This window comes from Furipterus horrens, unplaced genomic scaffold, assembly GCF_987537825.1.
Source record: "Furipterus horrens unplaced genomic scaffold, mFurHor1.1.pri manual_scaffold_2, whole genome shotgun sequence".
NCBI classification, from domain to species: domain Eukaryota; kingdom Metazoa; phylum Chordata; class Mammalia; order Chiroptera; family Furipteridae; genus Furipterus; species Furipterus horrens.
The window spans coordinates 163,214,332-163,235,664 of NW_028327172.1; the positions used below are offsets into that span (position 1 = coordinate 163,214,332).

A 21,333-nucleotide genomic window follows, 5' to 3' on the forward strand; every position below is an offset into this window, starting at 1 on the left:
GAATAGGGACCGGGGACCCTCGCGCGCCCACCGCCGTCCCTCTGCCCCGTGTTCCCCAGTCCCAGCCTGCGGGTCCGGAGTCCCCCGACGGCGGTTCGGGGCGGGGAGGTGGCGGGCGCTGAGGGCCGTGGCTGCGGCGGGACACGCAGCGCACCCCGGGGGTGGGGGTGGGGGTGGGGGTGGGGTGCGGGGTGCGGTCTGCGCGAGCCCTCTGGCGAGGGGACGCCTCCGCGCCTCCATGTGGGACACGGAAGGAAGGACAAACCCTTGTGTGGAGGGCTGACTTTCAATAGATCGCAGCAAGGGAGCTGCTCTGCTACACAGGAAACCCCAACCCAGAAGCAGGTCGTCTGCGATTGGTTTAGCGCCAGGTTCCTCACCAACGTGCGGTGCATGGCGGGGTGAGGGGGTGGGTGCCCTTCCGGCCGCGCCGAGCTATGCCATTTTATAGAGAGAACTTGAACAGCATTATGTTTCTTTATCTATGGGGTGTCCTGGAACCAATCCTCTGCAGATACTAAGGGACAATTAACTGGGGAATTAAAAGTTATATGCAGATTTTTGACTGCACCCCTGATCTCTACATAGTTCAATGAACTGTATAACTTATATTCCTCTGTTACCACTAACTAACCTTCATCCGTAGCCAGTCCTTAATCATTTAAAAATTTTTAAACTTTCACATTCCTGAATTCTTAATTTTTAGTCTTTACCCTGTCATTTTTGGAGGAAACATCACAGTACTCTATTTTCTAAGCTCTTATGTGCCTAGATACATTCTGGTGTCTTTATGACTTTATTCCTTTAAAAATACTATGCAGCCCTGGCCAGTGTGGCTCAGTTGGGTGCAGTGTTGCAATCTAAACCAGAAGGTTGCAGGTTTGATTCCCAGTCAAGGCAAATACGTAGGTGCTGGTTTGTTCCCAGTCAGGTCAAGTAGGAAAGGCAACAGTTCAGTTTTTCTCTTGCATTGATGTTTATCTCCCTCTTTCCCTCCCTTCCCCACTCATTAAAATCAGTAAGCATGTCCTCAAGTAAGGATAAAAAAAAATACTATGCAGATGCTGGTCGCTTGTCTTCTGTTATTCACTATAATAGAAATAAAGACTGAGGCTACCAATTTTTCTACCTAGATGTTTGAAGAATTATTTTTCTTCACTGCGTTTGCTCCATATTGTCTTAGCATGATTCTGTTAATTTTCCTAATGAAATAAGACCTTCAACATCTGCCTGCTTAGTACTAAAAAGAAAAGTTTAAAAATATATTGTAATTATTGCCTTCGAGTGCTATTTGCTTTTATTTCTTTTTAAGAAATACAACTTGTTGATTCTATATCTTTTTTCATTTCCTCTCTTTATTTTTTACTTTTTAAATTTTTTTTTTTTTTTTTTTTTTTTTACAGAATTGCCAGAGCTTTTTAGACATTTTCAGATCACTGACTTTTGGATGCAATGATAGTTCTGCATCTCTTCAATGCAGTGTTCTAATATACTTTGGGTTTCCTTTTTTTCATGTATCTTACAGGTTCTTATTCCAGTTAGGTTGGACACTTAAGAGCATAGAGAAGCTAAGCATAATGGTTAACATGGGCTCTGGAGTGCGACTGCTTCAATTTGAATTCATCTCAGCTACTTACCAGTTACTTGACCTTTATTTAGCCATCCAGTGCCTCAGTTTCCTTATCCATCTAATATGATAATAGATAATAATGGTACACACCCTCTTGAATTTTTGTGAGGATTAAAGGGGTTAAAACAAAGCTTTGAGGACAGTAAACAACCATTTCTGTCCCCCCACTACTGCCAGTCTCCATGAAGTGGGAGCTTTCCCTCCCGGAGCGGCAGCTGACGTGCATGTGCATAGCCCCTGCCTACAGGGTGCTTTTTTCCAGATGAAATGCAGTTTGAATTACTTGTGCTGCATTTTATCCTGCTTAAGAACAAGCATTGTGCCATATTGAAAGGGATAATCTCTTTCCTTTACAAATCCATTTAGATGAGCAGTTTCTAGCTTCTTTCCCATTCTGTGTTGCTGTAGTAATTAAGAGCGCAAACCCCAGGGTTTTCTCAGTGTGACCCCACCCCAAATCCTAAATGCTTAGCTTATGTGAAATTATACCTACTCTAGGCCTGAGCACATAAGTTTCTCCTTTTCTAACGGCAGTCACTGGTTGTGGCTTCTCTGTGAATGGTATGAGGCATTGTTACTTTGCCCAATATAGTCGCTCTCACTTTAAAGAGTCTAGTAAATCTAAATTAACAACAGATAATGTTCATTTGACCTTATAAAAATCCTCAAATCATTCTCTAAAATGGACGGCTCTGGCAACTTATAAGTCACTAAGTTTGCATACTGGTATTTCAAACATATAGCTTTATAACATAAGAATTTTAACTTTCAAAAGATTAAAATTTAAACCTGAAGAAAAAATTTATTTCAAAACATTTAGGGATTTGATTTTTCTGTCTTATTTTTAAAAGTTAAATAGAAAATAAAAAATGAAACATTTTGAGTATAAGCTGACCCAAGGTAGCCGGGTGGTCACACTGATTACAGAGGTTGTCTACAGCTTCTGGATCAGCATGGCAGAAGCACCTCCTCCTCCATTGCAAATACTGGCAAGACCATATTCTCCTTGCTTCAGAGCATGAACCAAATGAGTGACAATCCTGGCTCCAGACATCCTAGGATTAAGAAAGAATTTTGGTTCTTTAATAAATAAGAATTTATGAGTCACACAAAAAAGGTTTTATTGAAAAGATTATTTGCCATTATAGGTGAATTTCATTACTTTTCTTAAACTTGGGAGAGTTGTTCCAAGAATGGGTACAGGACTTCCAGTCAAGATGGAGGCCTAGACAGACACACTGCCATCTCCCTTCATAACTCAGAAGGAATACAACTATCTCAAAACTACAGACAGCCAGAAATTCCAGAAAATTGAGCTGCATGGAAGTTTAACAAAGATATAAAGAAGAAATACTCATCCAGACAGGTAGGAGGGGTGGAGCTGAGGCAGAGAGGATATGGTGTGGTGGCTGGAGGGACACCTGGGGCATGCTCCCAACACTAGACCAGACCACACAGCTCACGGTCCCAGTGCCAGGGAAAATAAAGCCTCATTGCTTCTGACTGTGCAAACCCAGTGAGGGTTGGGGCGGAGGAAGAAAACTGCCAGTCTCTCAGCAGAGTCCGCTTGTTTAAAGGGCCCCCATGTTCCTACAACATCCACAGACCCACCCACTCTGGGAACGATGGCCAGGGCAGCAGCTAGAGGGGTACCAGTACCATATGGAAGTGGGAGAAGTGCCTGGAAAGGGGGCGAGTACCAAACAAGTGGTATTGTTCCCTCTCAGACCCCTCCCCCAAATATAGCACCACAATGCGGTGAAATGGGTCGCCTATACTGATGAATACCTAAGGCTCCACCCCTAACAATATAATAGGTGCAACAGCTCTACCTAAGACACAGGCAGGCAAACACAGGAACCTGTCAAGTTGAGGAGACAGAGAAGTATAGCCCAAAGAGGGAATGGGTCAAGGTTCCAGTGGGAAAACTAAGCGACAGGGAGATTCCCAACCTAACAGACATACAGTTCAAAACAGTGGTGATAAAGATGCTCAGAGGCCTGACAGATATACTGAAGTATGGCAAAAGCATAAGGGAAGAAGTGAAGGCTATGCTAAATGAAACGAAGGAAAATCCACACAAAACCAATGGTAAAGGGAAGGAAACTGGGGTTCAAATCAATGATTTGGAACATAAGGAAGAAATAAACAGTCAACCAGTACAGAATGAGGAAACAATTGTAAAAATGAGGAAATATTTAGGAACCTCTGGGACAACTTTAAACATACCAACACCCGATTTATAGGGGTTCCAGAAGGAGAAGAGGAAGAACAAGACATTGAAAGCTTATGTGAAATAATAATGAAGTAAAACTTCCCAAATTTGGCAAAGGAAATAGACAAATCCAGGAAGCACTGAGCGTTCCAAACAAGCTAGACCCAAGGAGGACCACACCAAGACACATCATAATTAGCCCTGCTTGGTGTAGCTCAGAGGATTGAGTGTCAGCCTGTGAACCGAAGGGTCACTGGTTTAATTCCCAGTCAGAGCACATGCCTGTATTGCAGGTCAGGTCTCAGGTTGGGGGTGTGTGAGAGGCAACCACACATTGATGTTTCTCTCCCTCTCTTCCTCTCCCCCTGTCTCTAATAATAAATAAATAAAAATATTTTTTTAAAAAAAGACATATCATAATTAAAATGCCAAAGGTTCAAGATAAAGAGAATCTTAAAAGCAGCAAGAGAAAAGCAGAGAGTTACCTACAAAGGGGTGCCTATAACACTCTAAGCTGATTTCTCAAAAGAAACTTGGCAGGCAAGGAAGGGACTGGCAAGGACCTACAACCAAGATTACTTTATCCAGCAAAGCTATCATTTAGAATGGAAGGGCAGAAAAAGTGCTCCCCAGACAAGGTAAAGCTAAAGGAGTTCATTATTAAATAAAATGTCAAAGGGATTTAATTAAGAAAAAGATCAAGATTATGAACATTAAAATGACAACAAACTCACAACTATCAACAACTGAATCTAAAAAATAAAAACAAAATCCAACTAAGCAAACCAGAATAGGAACAGATCAGAGGTGTGGGGATGATTTGGAGGGTTATCAGCAGGGAGGGGGTAGGGAGAAAAATGGGGAAATGGTGCAGGGATTAAGAAGCATAACCGGAGCCCTGGCTGCTGTGGCTCAGTGTATTGAGCCAAGTATCGCTGGTTCGATACCCAGTCAGGGCACATGACTAGGTTACATGTCAGGGGGCGCAAGTGAGAGGCAACCACACAGTGATGTTTCTCTCCCTCTCTTTCTCCTTTCCCCTCTCTCTAAAAATAAATAAGTAAACAAACGAACACATACATAAATAAATTCTTTAAAAAAAAAAGCATAATTGGTTGGTACAAACAGACAGGGAAAAGTTAAGAAAATACAGGAAACAGTAAAGCCAAACAACTTATATGCACAACCATGGACATGAACTAAGGGGGGTGGGATTACTGGAGGGAAGGGTGGTAATGGGCAGAGGGGAGCAAAGGGAAAATAAATTGGGACTACTGTAACAACATAATAAAATACACTTAATAAAGAAAAAAAGGGGACTCTACGGGCTCATGAGGAGGACCAGGAGTCCCCATTCCCCTGCACCCCATTTCTCCCTTTCCCCTCAATAAACCCATTGTCTGATAAAAAAAAAAAAAAAAAAAAAGAATAGGTACAGCTTTTCTAGAAGTCCAACTGTAGAATTTAACCCTAAATCTTCTTCAGAATAATACAATATTAGTTTTCAAGCAATGAATGTTACGAATACGTGTTCAGTGTTTGCCTGTCATAATTGTTGTTTGCATTATGAAGGGTGGATAGGAAATCTTTAACACAGAGTAGTAATAACATATCATGAAGGACTTTTAGATAGAAACACAAAGGCAACCATTAACCTACTTCAGAGTATTTGTTTGACAATTTTACCTACCCAATTGGATGTCCCAGAGAAACAGCTCCTCCGTTGATATTCACTTTTTTAGGATCAATCTCCAGCATTTTAATGTTTGCTAGTACAACCAGACTAAAGGCTTCATTTATTTCCCACATTGTAACATCATCTTTTTTCAATCCTGCATCTTTAAGAACCTAAAATTTAAAAATATATAGGTTATTTTTCAATAATTAACAGTTAAAACTTCATTGTTTTGTTGAAATTCTGCAATTTTGGGCTAAATTTTATTTTTTCAGTTGCATGTGATACAATACTATACTGGTTTAAAATAAGTCTGGCTAAAGGTTTATCTATCTTTTCAAACAGCTCTTGGTTTTATTGACCTTTTCTATTGCTTTTCTAGAATATTTTGTTTATTTCTGCTCTGATCTTTTAAATTTCCTTTCTATGCACTTTGTGCTTTGTTTTTCTCTTTATAGTTCCATTAGGTATAAGATTACTTATTTGGTATTTTGTGTTCTTTGAGGCAAGCCTGTATTGCTATTAATTTCCTTCTGTGAACTGCATTGAAGTGCCCTATAAATTTAGTTATTGTGTTTTCCTTTTGATTTGTCTGAAGGTACTCTTTTTTTTTTTTTTATTGATTATGCAATCCAACTTTATTTTCTCGGTGCTGGAACCATGAGCTGTAGTATCTGGCCCGGAACTGAGATTGCTCCCCAGGTGTTCCAGCTTTTATAATGTGTGACTTCCCTTTTCACCACAGCCATAGCTGCCATATTGCATCCTCTCTACCCCGGCTGTGCCCCTCCTACCTGTCTGGATGACTATTGCTTTATATCTTTGATGGACCTCCATGCAGTTTGATTTTCTGGTAGTTCTGCTTGTATTTTGTATTGAGGTAGGTGGAATCCTTCTTATGGCTGTGCAAGGAGGCGAAGCATGTCTACTTATGCCTCCATCTTGGCCAGAAGCCCCTGGAGGTACCTTGATTTCTTCCTTGATCTCATTCACTCACTCTTTGGCAGCAAGTTATTTAGCCTCCACATGTTTGTGTTTTCAGTTTTCATGTAATTGATTTCTAGTTTCATACCATTGTTACTAGAGATCATGCTTGGTATTTCAATCTTAAATTTACTGACACTTATTTTGTAGGCTAACATATGGTCTATCCGGGAGAATGTTCTGTGTGAACTTGATAAGAATGTATTGCCTGATTTGGGGGTGACATATCCTTAAAATTTCAGTTAAGTACTGTTCTAATGTGTCCCTTAAGATAACTACAGTACTCTGTGTTTTCTGTCTGGATGATCTATTTATTGATGTCACTGGAGTGTTCAAGTCCCCTACTATTACTCTGTTAGTGTCAATCTCACTTTATCAGTCAATATTTGCTTTATATATTTAGGTCCACCTAAGTTGGATGCATAGATGTTTAAGGGAGTTATATCCTCTTGTTCGATTGATCCCTTTATCATTATGAAATGACCTCCTGTCTGTTACAGCACTTGTTTTAATGTATTTTGTATGACATAAGTATTGCTACCCCCAGTTATTCTTTTTACAATTTATATGAAATATCTTTTGCAACCCTCTATTTCCAGGCTTGTCTTCCGAACTGCTGAATCAGTTCTCTGCTTCATCTAATCTAATGTTGATTCCTGTAAATTATTCTTCATTTAAGTTACTGTATTCTTCACTTCTTTGCTGGGCGTTCTCATTTTCACACAATCTTCCTACAAGTAATTGAGCATCTTATAACCAGTGTTTTAAATTCTGTATCTAGTACAAAGCTTGTCTCCATTTCATTCAGATTCTTCCAGAGTTTTATCCTGGTCTTTCATTTGGGCCATATTTCTTTGTCTCCTCATTTTGTCTGCCTCTCTGTGATGGTTTCTATGTATTTGGTAGAGCTAGTACATCTCATCTTGGCAGAGTAGCTCTATGTGGAAGGTGTCCTGTGGGGCATCTCCCTGGTAACCTGAGGTGGTTGCTCCATGTGTAGGTTGTGTGTACCCTCCTAATGTAGTTCATCCTTATTTGCTGTTGGTACGTCAGGAGGTGAGGCTGACCCTCATGAGGGCTGGACTTGACTACAGCAGGCACAGACTTTTTTCAGGGGCAGCCTCCACAGAGGAAATTGTTGCTTTAGTGGGGCTCTGGTGCCAGCCAAGTCCGCCCTTTGCTGTGTCATTTATGGAGCTGGTTGGGTGGTGCTCTGGCATGGTCTGAAATCGGCCACCAGGTGTGTTGGTTCTGGAGGCTCTTAGGAGGGTTGCTAGTGATGTCAAGGTCAGCCATCCTTTGTTCCTGGCTTGGTGCTACCTGGTAGGAGCTACAAAGTGGCCTGCAGTTGCTTGACACTTCTGCTGGGCTTGAAGGCACTGGGAGAGACCATCCTGCAAACCAAGGCTGGCTGCCACTAGTGTTAGATATGGGATACTTTGATGGGCACAACAGTGAGCTGAGGCCAGCTGTCCCTTGTACTTTGCTGTGGCTGCTTAGTCGAAGCTATATTCCAAGCCAAGACTGGCCACTCTTTATGCCAGATTTGTGAAGTTGAGACCAGTCAGTTCTTGTGCCAGGCTTGGCCATTTAGCAAGAGGTACAAGGCACACTGAAGCCAAATGATGCTTGTTTGGGTTTTGTGGACCTTTGTGATTTTTTTGGAAAGTCCACAGTGCAAGCCAAGGTAAGGCACCTCTGTGGCAAAGCTGCTCGAAGACATTCAAACCAGTTGCATGATTTGGGGGGGTGGGGCCTCAGAGTAAATCAAGAGCAGGGCAAACAGTGTTAGCTAGGTTAATGGAGAGCTCAATTTAGCATCCGCCAGCTGTACAGAGGCAGGGCTCAAAGGAACAATGGTGCCTACCAGCACTTGCATGCAGAGCCCTGCCCCACCAGCCCTGTCCCTGAATCTAGTCAATTCCATTCCTTCCCATATGTCCCCCTGTGCTAGAGCCAAGAAGAAGTGAGACAGTGAGATTGTGAGCAACCAAGTCTCTGCATGGGCCCTGTAAGAGGACCGCCTAGGACGCCAGCAGCCGTCTCTCACACTTAATTGCAGTCCCCACTGTTTTTCACAGCCAGATGTTATGAGGACCTCTTCTTCCTGGCACTGGAGCCCTGGGCTGGGACCACTCACTCCTCCGAGGGGATCCCCACAGCCAAAATATCCCTTCAATTGTTAATTGCCTCAGCAAGGGTGTAGGATCTACCCATTCCATGCCTCCACTTATCCAAGTCTTCACATGGCTTCCTCTGCATTATCTGTAGTTATGAGTTCTGTTCACCTAGTCTTCAGGTAGTTCTCAGTGATGATTGTTCTATAATTTAGTTGTAATTTTGATGTGGTTCTGGGAGGGGGTGAGCACTGTATTTACCTACTCTGCCATATTGAACAGAAATTCAATTTGTGTTTCTTTTTGATACAAGATATATTTAAATAAGGCGTTTCTTAGCTTCCTGGAAGAAACTCCAATTTTAATTTCTCAATTTACTGCGTTGTCATCAAGGGATTTTGTTTTTAAGCTGGCTGCTCGTCGTTTATTTTACACTGGGGACAAGGCATGTGGTCACGGGTGTCAGGAAGGCTTGCGTGTGGCTTGGGTGGTAAAGAGAGGGCTCTCTCAACCTCCTTTTTGGTGTTCTGCTGTTTTGATATAAAAGAGCCCACTGCTTCTGCTTGCTGCAGTCTGCCTAGTTTGTGGGGCGGGGTGAGGAGGGGGAACCGGGGCACAGAGGGAGGCATGGGGAGGGGCTCAAAAGAGCCCACTGCCTCTGGAAGTCTGGTGGCGGCCACTCAGGATGGGGGGAGGTGCGGGGCGGGCAGGTGGCTTCCTTGAGGCTTCCAGAGTCAGGTCACAGGTGATCATGCTGCTGGAGGCCTGGGGGGAACCTCGAGTGCTCTGGGGATTCCAGCACCGTGGCCATGAACGAAAGAGGACTTCCCAAAGCAGCAGCTCGCCCACCAGTAACCCGGGTCAGCCTTGCAGTGACCAGGGTGGTTGGGGAGGACTTCCTCAGGGTACTCGGCACTTCTACAGGAGCTGTTACTGGAAGTGGAGCCCAGGCAGCGCCCACAGTAGTCGTGGGTGGCCACGAACGACCTGCTGCAGGGGATGGCTGTCATGCTTTTGCTTGTGGAGTGGCGGGAACCTCGGAGGCAACCCCTCACGGCCCTCGGTGCACGATCATGGGTACCCGGGGCCGGGTTCCAGGCCACAGAGCCTATTTGCAGAGGAAACCGCGAGAGGCCAACCTACGACTGAGACGTGCGGGCGTCCGAAGGATTTTATTTGCACTATCTTACTGATATTTTGTAGAGAAAGAGAAACTTGGTCTATCAAATAAAAGAAGTATATTAATCTGTACTGTTAGTATCTTAATGTTTTTACTGTGTTGCTTATAGTTTCTGCTTTATAAACGTTGCTGTGGAGTTATTTGGGGCACAGATATTCAGTTATTGTAACTTTACTGTAAATTTTTATTTAAATTCTTTTATTTCTTTAAAGTGTTTTAAAATATCTCTTGTTTTGGCAGTTCCTCATAGGCAGAAAGGTTTTATGATGGTAGTGATTATCTTTATAAAATACTGCTTGTGCTCTTTTTCTTTAGAAATTTTTATGTTGTAAGCATCGATAAAATTAACATGGAACTACTCCTGAGCCTTCCTGTCTTCCTCCATTGGGCTCAGGTAACTTTAAAGCTGTCGAGTTCAAGCAGCTTCTTCTGTTCCAACAGCATGGGACACAGCATGGCACCCAGTGTAGACACTTCTCTAGCTCTCAGAATCTGGCTGGGTCAGGCATCTACCCTCAGAACCCAGAACTGGCTATCACCTTTTCAGTGTAATACATTCACTTTCAATTGTATAATTTTGTCACTTTCTGAGATCTGCCATCTCTGGACAGGTCATCGCTCCCCACTGTTTCCTGACCCTTCTCTGCCCTTAATCTCCATGCATTTGTCTTAATCTCAGTGCTGTGCTCGGAAGTTCACTCTCTTGTATGAGGGCCTCCTTCTCCTGAAACAATGTGTGTTTGGTCTTCTAAGATTCCTCGACAAACCTCCCTGAGGCTCTTTTCTTATGACTCATCAGCAACTTTCCACAGAGACTGAGACTGACAAATTAGAGTAGGTAGGTTTTCTGTATCTAGTCTTACTCTAACACCCGCTCCTAACAGTTCTCTTTCTGGATGGAGACCTTTCCTTCTCGTAATGAGTATTTGCTTTGAATTCTAGAACTGGGACCCTCAGCATCCCCTTTTACTCTGCCATACCAAACTCCCACTTTGTGGTTACTGCACTGGTGTGTGACTTACAAGTAATTCAAGCTATGCTCTAGGATATGAATAACATTTAAAATATAAAACCTGCAATCTTGGTACAAGCAAACCAAAAGTTGGCAGAATAGAGTATGTTCTTACCTTAGGTACAGCATACGCAGGTGCAATTGGAAAATCAATAGGTTCTACAGCAGCATCAGCAAATGCTTTATAAAAAAAATTAAAAGTTTTAAAAATCCTTTCTATAAGCACCCAAAGCTGTATCTAACAACTTTATATTTAATATGAAAAAGTGCAAGTTACCTAACCCCTGTAATATATGCAAATGTAGTTCTTCCTTTCCTAAGATTCTGTATAAGCCATTGATTTTCATGAGTAGGGGTTGGAGGGATTTGCCTCCAGGGACACTGGCATTATCTAGAGGTATTTGTGCTTGTTGCAGTGGGTACAATGCCACTTTCTGTGGTACCTAGTGGTAGAGACCAAGGATACCTACAATGTACAGAACAAACCCAAAACAAAGAATTATTGTAAAAGGTGAATAGGGCTAAAGTTAAGAAGCCATGTTCTAAACTAAAAATAAAATGCAGTAACAAGGTTTTTTGTAAACTAACAAAATATCCATTTAACTCATTATGAAAAAATGTCTTTTTAACTCATTACAGCTAAAAATAGGCTTAAAGAGGTTGAGGGTATGCCAAGGCCATATAGTTAATAATAAATGCCAGAATATCTAGGTTTGCTGTTTCTAGACTCCTAATCCCATATTCTTTTTTATGTATATGGAATTTTATCTGGTGACTTTTCCCCATAATGCCAGCGTCAGTCATGTACCACATATTCTCACACTCATAGAATAGGAAAAGATTTCTAAGCTTACTTTTATAGAAAGCAAATTATAATAAAAATATTAAAGGAGCTTCTATCTCAGTTAAAATATGTACTAGTTATGTCCTGTCACAAAGCACAATCTTTTGCTAGAAATTCCTCCAATATTATGTATTACTGATCAAGAAACTCAGTTTCAGGAATGGCTTGTAGAGGTTTAGGAATAAACAGGTTCAGAACATTTCCTACCTGCTATTCTTGCCAGTGGTTTAACGTTGAGTCTCCTGGCCGCATCTGCAGTCATCAGAACCATAGCGGCTGCTCCATCATTCAGGGTGCTGGCGTTGGCTGCTGTTACTGTGCCTAAAGTCATCAGTGAGCATGGAGTCAAGCCATGCTTTCACACTGAGTTAATCTGGTTCAATAAAACAAATTCCTCCCAAGTACTGCCTATGTTGCTAGATTCATGGAAAATTACATATACAGATGGAGATAACTCCTGCCCTTGGGAAATATATATACATATAGCTAACTATAACACAATTAATGTAACAGTTTATTCAAAGCTAGCTCAGAAATACATGTGTGATGGCACTGGGTAAATGCTAGTTTACAATTCTTTAAAGGGAAAGACCAGTTCATATTTTCCCCCCTAGTCTCTTTGCTTACCCACCATAGAAAAGACACTCATATATTTTATAAATCTATCAAAATCACTTATTTTGTCTTCTCGTCAACCACTTGAAGTTAAATGTCAGTGAATACCAAAAATCACTGAGCTATACTTTTTAAATGAGAATTTTATGGTGTGTTTTTTAACAGCTTAATGGACATAACAGACCAATGCTAATATATTTAAATATACTTTTGCAATATAAATTTTTATATGATGCTTTTTAAAAAAACTGATTCTTTCCTATAATTGGTTTTGAGAGATTCAACCAGGGGAGGGGGACTTTTTTTGGTTTATTAGCACAAGTATATACAGCCAATTTTTAAAGCAGAACTGTCTTTCTCAAAGGATTTCAAAACCATTAAGAACATTTGAATCTCATTTATACTAACATTCAACAGGTATTTATTGAGGAACTACTACTGCATGCCTGGCAATGGAGGTATAACAGTGAACAACACAGCTGTCATCTCAGGTCCTCAAGAAGTTTATAGATATTTAACATAATAAGTAAACTTGACTTTCATAGCACGATAAACTTTTAAGATGAGCTACATGTGAAAACCAATTCTAAAGTCATTCTATAATCTTTCCTAGGATTTATATATGAATGGTATTAACTGTTAAGCAATTTTAAATATACTTTTATCCAAATATTTGTTTTGTTAATTTCACTTACGCTTGATGTATTGAAAATGTTAAATAGTTCCTAGATGTTTTCTAGAATTATGCAATTCCAAGAACAGATATAGTGTTAAGACTCCATGTTTTTTCTTATGCTTCATTTCTTAATACTAACCATTTTCTTTTTGGAAGACTGTCTTCAGTTTTGGAACTTTGCTAAAATCAACACGCTTATATTCTTCATCTTCTTTCACCACTACATCTGGTTTTCCTAAAACAAAAATCTTTTTTAAATTTTTTAAAAAAGTTTCTAGAGAGAGGAAGGTGGAGGAGAGAAACATTGATTTGTTGTTCCACTTATTTCTGCGTTCATTGGTTGATTCCTGTAAGTGCCCTGACTGGGGATCAAACACACAACTCTGATGTACTGGAATGACGCTCCCACCAACTGAGCTACCTGGCCTAGGCCAAAAATCTTTTAAGTTATCGTCAGTTAAGACAACAATTAGTCATTCAGTAAGAAGCTGCAGAAGGTGCCTGGTAGTCTGTGCCTCCCTTGTATGCCTGTAGAATCTACCATCTATATCTGTTAATATCTTAAAGGTTAATGCATAGCTTGACATAATTTAAATCTATTCAGCCGCATCCCATTCTCCTCTCTACACCTCCTTCTATGATCAAGGATCCCATTTTCCTAATCCCAGGGGTAGATGTTCTACCTAGGCTGGATAAGCTCTAGTATTCCATCATTCTGGGCACAGTAATAATTCCTAGAATGGAAATGTAACCTAAACCAGGTTAATGAGCCTTTACTATGGATTTATTCTGCTGCAGTTGCTCAGGAGGTCTCTTTGAGGTTTATACATGTGAACAGAGATAAAGGCAGAAACTTAAGAAACCTGTGCAAATTAAGCACAAAAGCATGCAACACCAAGAAGCTAAGAGAGCATGTCCTGATAAGTACTGTATATGTAGCTCAAATCCCTAAAACTCCAGGAGCTGAATGGTTGCTGCTATACATCCTTCAGTTCTAGAAGGTAATCCCAGAAACCTAATAATTCTTCTTTTTCCCTTAAGGTAATGAGTTGTCTGTCACTTATATTAGAAAGAATTCTAATAAATACATTCCTCAAATTAAAATAATACACTTAGTGGAATTTAATGAAATCTTATATTAAGTAGGGTTGAACTATATTCTCTGGCAACATTTCCCTTAATTAAGTAGAAGGGTCAGTGTCCTCAGTTGAAATGGAAAAGATGAAAATGTACTAATTTAAATTTTAAACATAAAAAACTTACCAACATGTAAAGTCTACTAAAAAATAAAATCTATTTTGGAACATTATCTCTCTACCTTTTACTGCAATTGTGACAGGAGTAACTTCATTTCCAAACTTCCCAGCTTCCCATGCTGCTTTACTTCTGGTGTAGGAGCTAATAGCGTAAGTATCCTGTTCCTCTCGTGGAATATTCAGCTTTTTTGCAGTATTCTCAGCACAGTTGCCCTGATAAAAGTTGGAAATTTTAAAAGAACAGTTACCTTTGTATAACTTATAAAATATCTATTACCTTTGGATAACAAAATAGCAGTTAAATTTAGTTTCCTAAAATATGTTCTTCTGTACTAGGTAACTTTTCACTCATGTCTCATCTTTAAATACTTGGGTTAAACCAGAAGTTGCTTTTTCAAAGGCAAATAATTACACAGTTACAGAGAGTCCATTCTGGAAGTCAGAAAATGCCCATTCCAGTGTGTGGCAATTTATTCAATAATTGAGCCAAGCTGATGTAATGAGCATATGCAAATATTTTCCTAAAATAAATAGCTAAAATCAACAGTTATAGAGCTGATCCTTCAGTTCAATTTCTAAAATACATGTTTGAAAACAAGCAGTATTATATATTACATGGCATTTCACTAGTAAAAAGCAATAACTACCATATGAATTTTATTGTAGACATCGGTTAGCCCATCTTTTACAATCAAATCCTCAAGTTTCACTCCACCGTATGGTGTTGCTCCTCTGTTCATTACGTAGGGCACGTTGGACATGCTCTCCATCCCACCTGCCACCATCACATCCTGATCAGCAACACAAAGAAAAACCAATGTCAATGTAGATAGTAGTTGCAAACCCACTACACAGCTGCAGCAAACATGGGCTTTATTAAACATTTGTTATACAGAACACAGTGACCTTGGTGAAAGGAAATGGTTTAAAATGTGTAATGATAATTAAGATAGAGTCAGAAGGGATCCAAAATGGCAGCAGAGTAGGTAGAAGTTTCACTCTTCCCCTTCCAGGACCTAACCGCAATTACAACTGAAACATGGAACAATCAACCAGAATAGTCAACTGAAGACTAGCTGAACAGAAGACTTATAACCAAGGATTTACAGAAGTAGCCTCATCAAGACTGGTAGGACAGGCAGAGACACAAAAAGGACTGACCCCACTTGCATGTGTGGCAACTGAGAATCCCCAGGGATATCAGCTGCAAAGGACCCGAGGACCATGGGGTCTCAACGCATGCCAAGCTTCCTAGCCCAGAGCACCAGAGAAGTCTTAGCCCACAGAGCATATAGCTGTGAAAATCAGCAGGTATTCTGGCTGCCAGGGAGAGAAAGGAGTCAGGCAGAAACCCAGGCAGCCTCTTAAAAAGAAAACACAAAATCTCTTTGGCAGCCACTCACCCTGGGCTCTAGTGGAGGGAAGGCACCTTGGAGCAGAACAAACTCATGTGAAGACAGAATGAGTACTGTGGCTTAGGAGAGCTGAAGGAACAACCACCAGGATCCCTGTGCTGAGTCCCTCACCCATACCGTACACTAATGCCATCTATTTTTGGGTACAGTACTAGTCTCCATACAGTATCAATGCAATAGCCCCACACTTCTGATTCCCTGTGGTGCCACCCTGCCAAGCCCATGCTCTGCACCGAAGTCAGCTGACTAGACACATGGTATAGATGGAGGTCCAGGCAGACTCAGGATGTCAAGATAGAGCAGTGTGGCTCTAAGGCAGGGGCCATCTTTCCCTTGCACACCAGCCTGGTACAGAGCCCTCTCTTCACATGGCTAAATTTTGGTCTGTTAATACCTAATAAACTCTGCTGGCCTCACCCTGACAATTGCCTGAGACCTCCTGCACCACAAAGGTCTATGGGCACCTGGTGGATGGCAGCTGGCCTTAGTGAACCCTAGGACTTCTGCTGAGTGGCCCTAGACCCAGCACTGGTACCCGAGTTTGAATTTTTATCAGCTAATCAGAACTCAACACCTACCTGGTGTTTCACTGAGAACCCACCTCGCGCAACTTGCATAGAACCAAGACTCTTCCAGGGACTGAGCCTAGCAGGCAGAGGCAGAGATGAGGAAGATCTTGGGGTGCCTTGCGCCTTTTGCTGACCTTCCCCCAGGCTCAGTGCTGGTGGAACCTGGGCTTGGTGTAACACTTGGCCTTTCTCACGCACACCCAACCCCGGCAAAGGCAGCCACAAACTGTGGATTGCTTTCTAGCTCCAAACAGATTGCCCAGGGCCAGTCACTGGCAAAGTGTGACACTGACCTGTGCCAGAATTCCTCCCAAGAGGTCCCAGAACCAACACATCCAGTGGTGGGCTTCAGACATCAGAGTAGGATCCAATTAGCTCCACAAGCAGCACATCCAAAGGGAGATCTTTGCTGAGGCAAGTCCCACTTCATGTGATCAGCACCCACACAGCAGCTCATACACTGTGGTGGGCGTCAATCCTCATAATCAGCCAGCCTGAGGGCTGACCCCACAAATGGATGGGTTAACAAAAATCAAAACTCAACTTAAGTTACCCTACCATGTGAGGATACAGCAAGAAGGCAGCCATCTACAAACCAGGACACAAGCCATCACCAGAACTGAATTTGCTGGCACATTGATCTTATACTTATCTGCCTCCAAAACTGTAAGAAATACATGTTTGTTTTTCAGATAAAACAAAAAACAAAAAGAAACTACAATAGGAAGGCTCACATAACCCACGCAAGGGACATTCCTGGAGAGCACCCCGTGATCAGGGACACTGCACCACTGGGTCCCACAGGATGTCAACTACATGAGGCCACTCTCCTGAAACTGGGAGACAGCAGATCTACTTAATACACAGAAACAAACGAGGAAGCAGCCAAAACAGGGAGACAAAGAAACATGCCCCAAGTGAAAGAACAGGAGAGATCTCCAGAGAAAGAAAAATATGAAATGGAGGCACGCGATCTACCAGGTATAGAATCCAAAAATATGATTCCAAGAATGCTCAGTGAATTTAGTGAGAATTTCAGCAGCATAAAAAGGACATAGAAACCATTTAAAAAAGTCAGAAATAAAAAAATACAATATCAGAAACAAGACTTTAGAGAGAATCAACGTTAGGTTAGATGAAGAAGAAATTCAAATCAGTAATTTGGAAGACAAAGTAGCAAAAAATGCCCAATCAGAGCAGGAAAAAAAAAAGCATTTTTTAATAGTTTATTTTTTATTGCATTTTTTCCACTACCATGTACCCCACCTTACATCCTCTTCCACCTCCACCCAGCCCGTCACTGCCCCCAATCACCACAGTTCTTCATGTCCATGAGTCCTTTTTCTTTCTCGATCAATCCCGCCACACCCAACCAGCCACAGAGCTCGCAGAGTGCTCCCTATGAGTCTCTTTTTTTCTTAGCTCAGTTTGTTCTTTAGAAAAAAGAATTTTAAAACATGTTTTTAAAGAATTTATTTCTTTATTACTTTTAGAGAGAGGCAAGGGAAGGAGAAAGAGAGGACGAGAAACATTGGTATGAGAGAAACATCGATCGTTCGCCTCTCATACACACCCTGACAGGAACCAATCTGCAACCCAGGCATGTGCCCTGACTGGAAATCAAACAGGTGGCCCTTCACTCTGTGTGATGATACCCAAACAACCGAACCACACTGCTCAGGGCAAAAAAACGAATTTTCTAAAAAGTGAGGAAAGTACAAAGGACCATTAGGGCAACATGAAGCGTAACATCTGCATCATAGGAGAAACAGAAAGAGAAGAGAGAGCAAGATGTTGAGAACATATTTTAAAAATAGTCACTAGTGTGGCTCAGTGGACTGAGTGCCGGCCCGTGAACCAAAGGGTCACCGGTTTGATTCCCAGTCAGGGCACATGCCTGAATTGCAGGCCAGGTCCCCAGTTGGAGGCGTGTAACAGAACCACACACTGATGTTTCTCTCCCTTTCTCTCTCCCTTCCCTTCTCTCCGAAAATAAATAAAATCTTTTAAAAATTATGACTAAAAAAGTCCCTAACCTGGTGAAGGAAAAAGAAATATAGGAAGACTTCCAGCCAAGATGGAGGCATAGGTAGACACACTGCATCTCCCCCTACAACTAAGAAGGGATGCAGCTACCTCAAAACTACAGATAACCAGAAGTTCCAGAAAACTGAGCTGCATGGAAGTCTATCAAACAAAGATATAAAGAAGAAATACTCAACCAAACAGGCAGGAAGGGCAGAGCCAGGGCACAGAGGTCGAGATGTGGTGGCAGCAGTGGCAGGCTGGAGGAAAGCGCAGTCACACCTTTTTAAAAGTGGGGAGAGAAACCTGGGGAGTGCTCCCAGCATCCGATCAGACTGCACAGCTCACGATTTCAGCACCAGGGAAAACAAAGCCTCCTAACTTCTGACTGTGCAAACCAGTGGGGGTTGGGGCAGAAGAAGAAACTGCCTGTCTCTCAGCAGAGTCCACTTGTTTAAATGGCCCCCACCGTCCAAGAACATCCACAGACCCACCCACTCTGGGAACAAAGGCCAGGGCAACAGCTAGAGAGGTGCCAGTCCCATACGGAAGTGGGAGAAGTGCCTGGAAAAGAGGCAAGTGCTCAGCAAGCCGAATTGTTCCCTCTAAGACTCCTCCTCCACATACAGCACCACAACTTGGTGAAACAGGTAGCCCTGTACTGATGAATACCTAAGGCTCCACCCCTTACAATTTAACAGGAGTGACAGCTCTACCTAAGACACAGAGGCAAACAAACACAGGAGCCTGTCAAGATGAGAAGACAGAGAAGTATGGCCCCAAAGAGGGAATGGATCAAGGTTCCAGTGGGAAAACTAAGTGATGAGGAGAGAGCCAACCTAACAGACACAGAGTTTAAAACACTGGTGATTAAGATGCGCACAGGCTTGGCAGATATGGTTAAGTACGGCAAATGCATAAGGGAAGAAGTGAAGGTTATGCTAAATGAAACGAAGGAAAATCCACACAAAACCAATGGTGAAGGGAAGGAAACTGGGGTTCAAATCAATGATTTGGAACATAAGGAAGAAAAAAACAGTCAACCAGTACAGAATGAGAAACAAGAACTGAAAAAAAGGAGAAGAGGCTTAGGAACCTCTGGGACAACTTTAAACATACCAACATCTGAATCATAGGCGTGCCAGAAGGAGAAGAAGAAGAGCAGGAAATGGAAAGCTTATATGAAAAAATAATGAAGGAAAACTTCCCAAATTTGGCAAAGGAAATAGACATATAAGTCCAAGAAGCACAAAGAGTCCCAAACGGAGGACTTAAAAAAAAAAAAAAAGAGTCCCAAACAAGCTAGACTCAAAGAGGTCCACAACAAGACACATCATGATTAAAAATGCCAACAGTTCAAGATAAAGAGAATCTTAAAAGCAGCAAGAGAAAAGCAGAGTTACCTACAAAGGGGTGCCTATAACACTCTAAGCTGATTTCTCAAAAGATGCTTGGCAGGCAAGAAGGGAATGGCAAAAAGTATTCAATGTGATAAAAAGCAAGGACCTACAACCAAGATTATTCTATCCAGCAAAGCTACCATTTAGAATGGAAGGGCAGATAAAGTGCTCCCCAGACAAGGTAAAGCTAAAGGAGTTCATACTCACCATGCCATTATTATATGAAATGTCAAAGGACTTTACTTGAGAAAAAGATAAAAATTATGAACATTAAAATGACAACAAATCACAACTATCAACAGCTGAATCTAAAAAATAAAAACAAAATACAACTAAGCAAACCACGATACGAACAGAATCATAGGTATGGGGATCATATGGAGGGTTATCAACTGGGAGGGGAAGGGGGAGAAATGGGGAAATGGTGCAGGGACCAAGAAGCATAATCGGTTGGTACAAAATAGACAGGGGGAAGTTAAGAATAATATAGGAAAGGGTGAAGCCAAGGAATTGATATGCAGAACCCATGTACATGAACTAAAGGGGGTGGGATTGCTAGAGGGAAGGGGGTACTGAGCAGAGAAGAGCAAAGGGGGAAAAATAAATTGGAACTACTGTAACAACATAATCAATAAAATATACTTAAAAAAAAAAGGAAACAAGATCATATATATGTTGTTTCCAAGAGACCCACCTCAGAATGAAAGATACACATTAACTGAAAGAAAAGGGATAGACAAAGATAATTTGTGGAGATTGAAATTTTGAAGAAGCTGGAGTAACTATACTTATATCAGAAAAAAGAGAATTTAAAACAAAAGCTATAATAAAAGATAAAGAAGGATACTATATAATAATAAGTGGATCAATCCAATAAAAGGATATAACCCATGTAAACATTTATGCACCCAACATAGGAGCATCTCAATACAGTATAGAAAGCAAATCTTCATGAACATAAAGAGATCAATAGTAATATAGACATTGCACGGGATTTTAACACCTCGTTGATATCAGTGCATAGATCTTCAAAACAAAAATCACAAAAAAACAGTAGCCTTAAATGACATATTAAAGCAAACAGATTTAATTGATATTTTCAGATCATTTTACTCCAAAGCAGCAGAATGTACATTCTTTTCAGGTGCACATGGAACATGACCTAGGATAGACCACATGTTAGGACACAAAACAAGTCTCAGTAAATTTAAGATGATTAAAATCACATCAAGCATCTTCTCTGACGACAATAGTATGGAACTATTAATTACAAGAAAAAAAAACTGTAAAACACACAAAGATGGGGAGGCTAAATAACAGGTCACTAAACAATGAATGAGTTAACAATGAGATCAAGGAAGAAATCAAAAGATATCTTGAGACAAATGAAAATGAGAACATAACTACTCAAAATCTATAGGACAGAGCAAAACCAGTCCTATGTCAAGAAACAAGAAAAATTTCAAAGATGCTAATCTTACACCTAAAGGAATAAGGGGGAAAAAAAAAAAAACCCAACAAAGCCTAAAGTGACTAGAAGAAGGAAAAATAAAGAAAAGAGCAGGAATAAATGATATAGAAATTTTAAAAAATAATATAAAAGATCAATGAAACCAAGAGCTAGTTCTTTGAAAACCTAAATAAAATTTATAAACCTTATACCAGAACCATCAAGAAGAAAAGAACCCTTAAAATCTCTCAAAAAAAAAAAAAATAAAAA

General features: G+C 41.1%; 1 protein-coding gene across 1 annotated transcript in view; it reads right to left on the reverse strand.

The window, feature by feature from the left end:
- Nucleotides 1–2,406: 2,406 nt before the first annotated feature.
- The window catches only part of LOC150019853 (acetyl-CoA acetyltransferase, mitochondrial), a 52,877-nt gene continuing 33,950 nt past the window's right edge, over nt 2,407–21,333 (reverse strand). The window contains exons 6-12 of the mRNA XM_090266711.1: nt 14,852–14,995; nt 14,267–14,417; nt 13,088–13,183; nt 11,865–11,978; nt 10,929–10,993; nt 5,536–5,693; nt 2,407–2,685 (exon numbers count right to left, since the gene is read on the reverse strand). Of these exons, the coding sequence (XP_090122837.1) occupies nt 2,565–2,685; nt 5,536–5,693; nt 10,929–10,993; nt 11,865–11,978; nt 13,088–13,183; nt 14,267–14,417; nt 14,852–14,995 (849 nt within the window). The 3' untranslated portion in view covers nt 2,407–2,564. The remainder of the gene's footprint in view (nt 2,686–5,535; nt 5,694–10,928; nt 10,994–11,864; nt 11,979–13,087; nt 13,184–14,266; nt 14,418–14,851; nt 14,996–21,333) is intronic.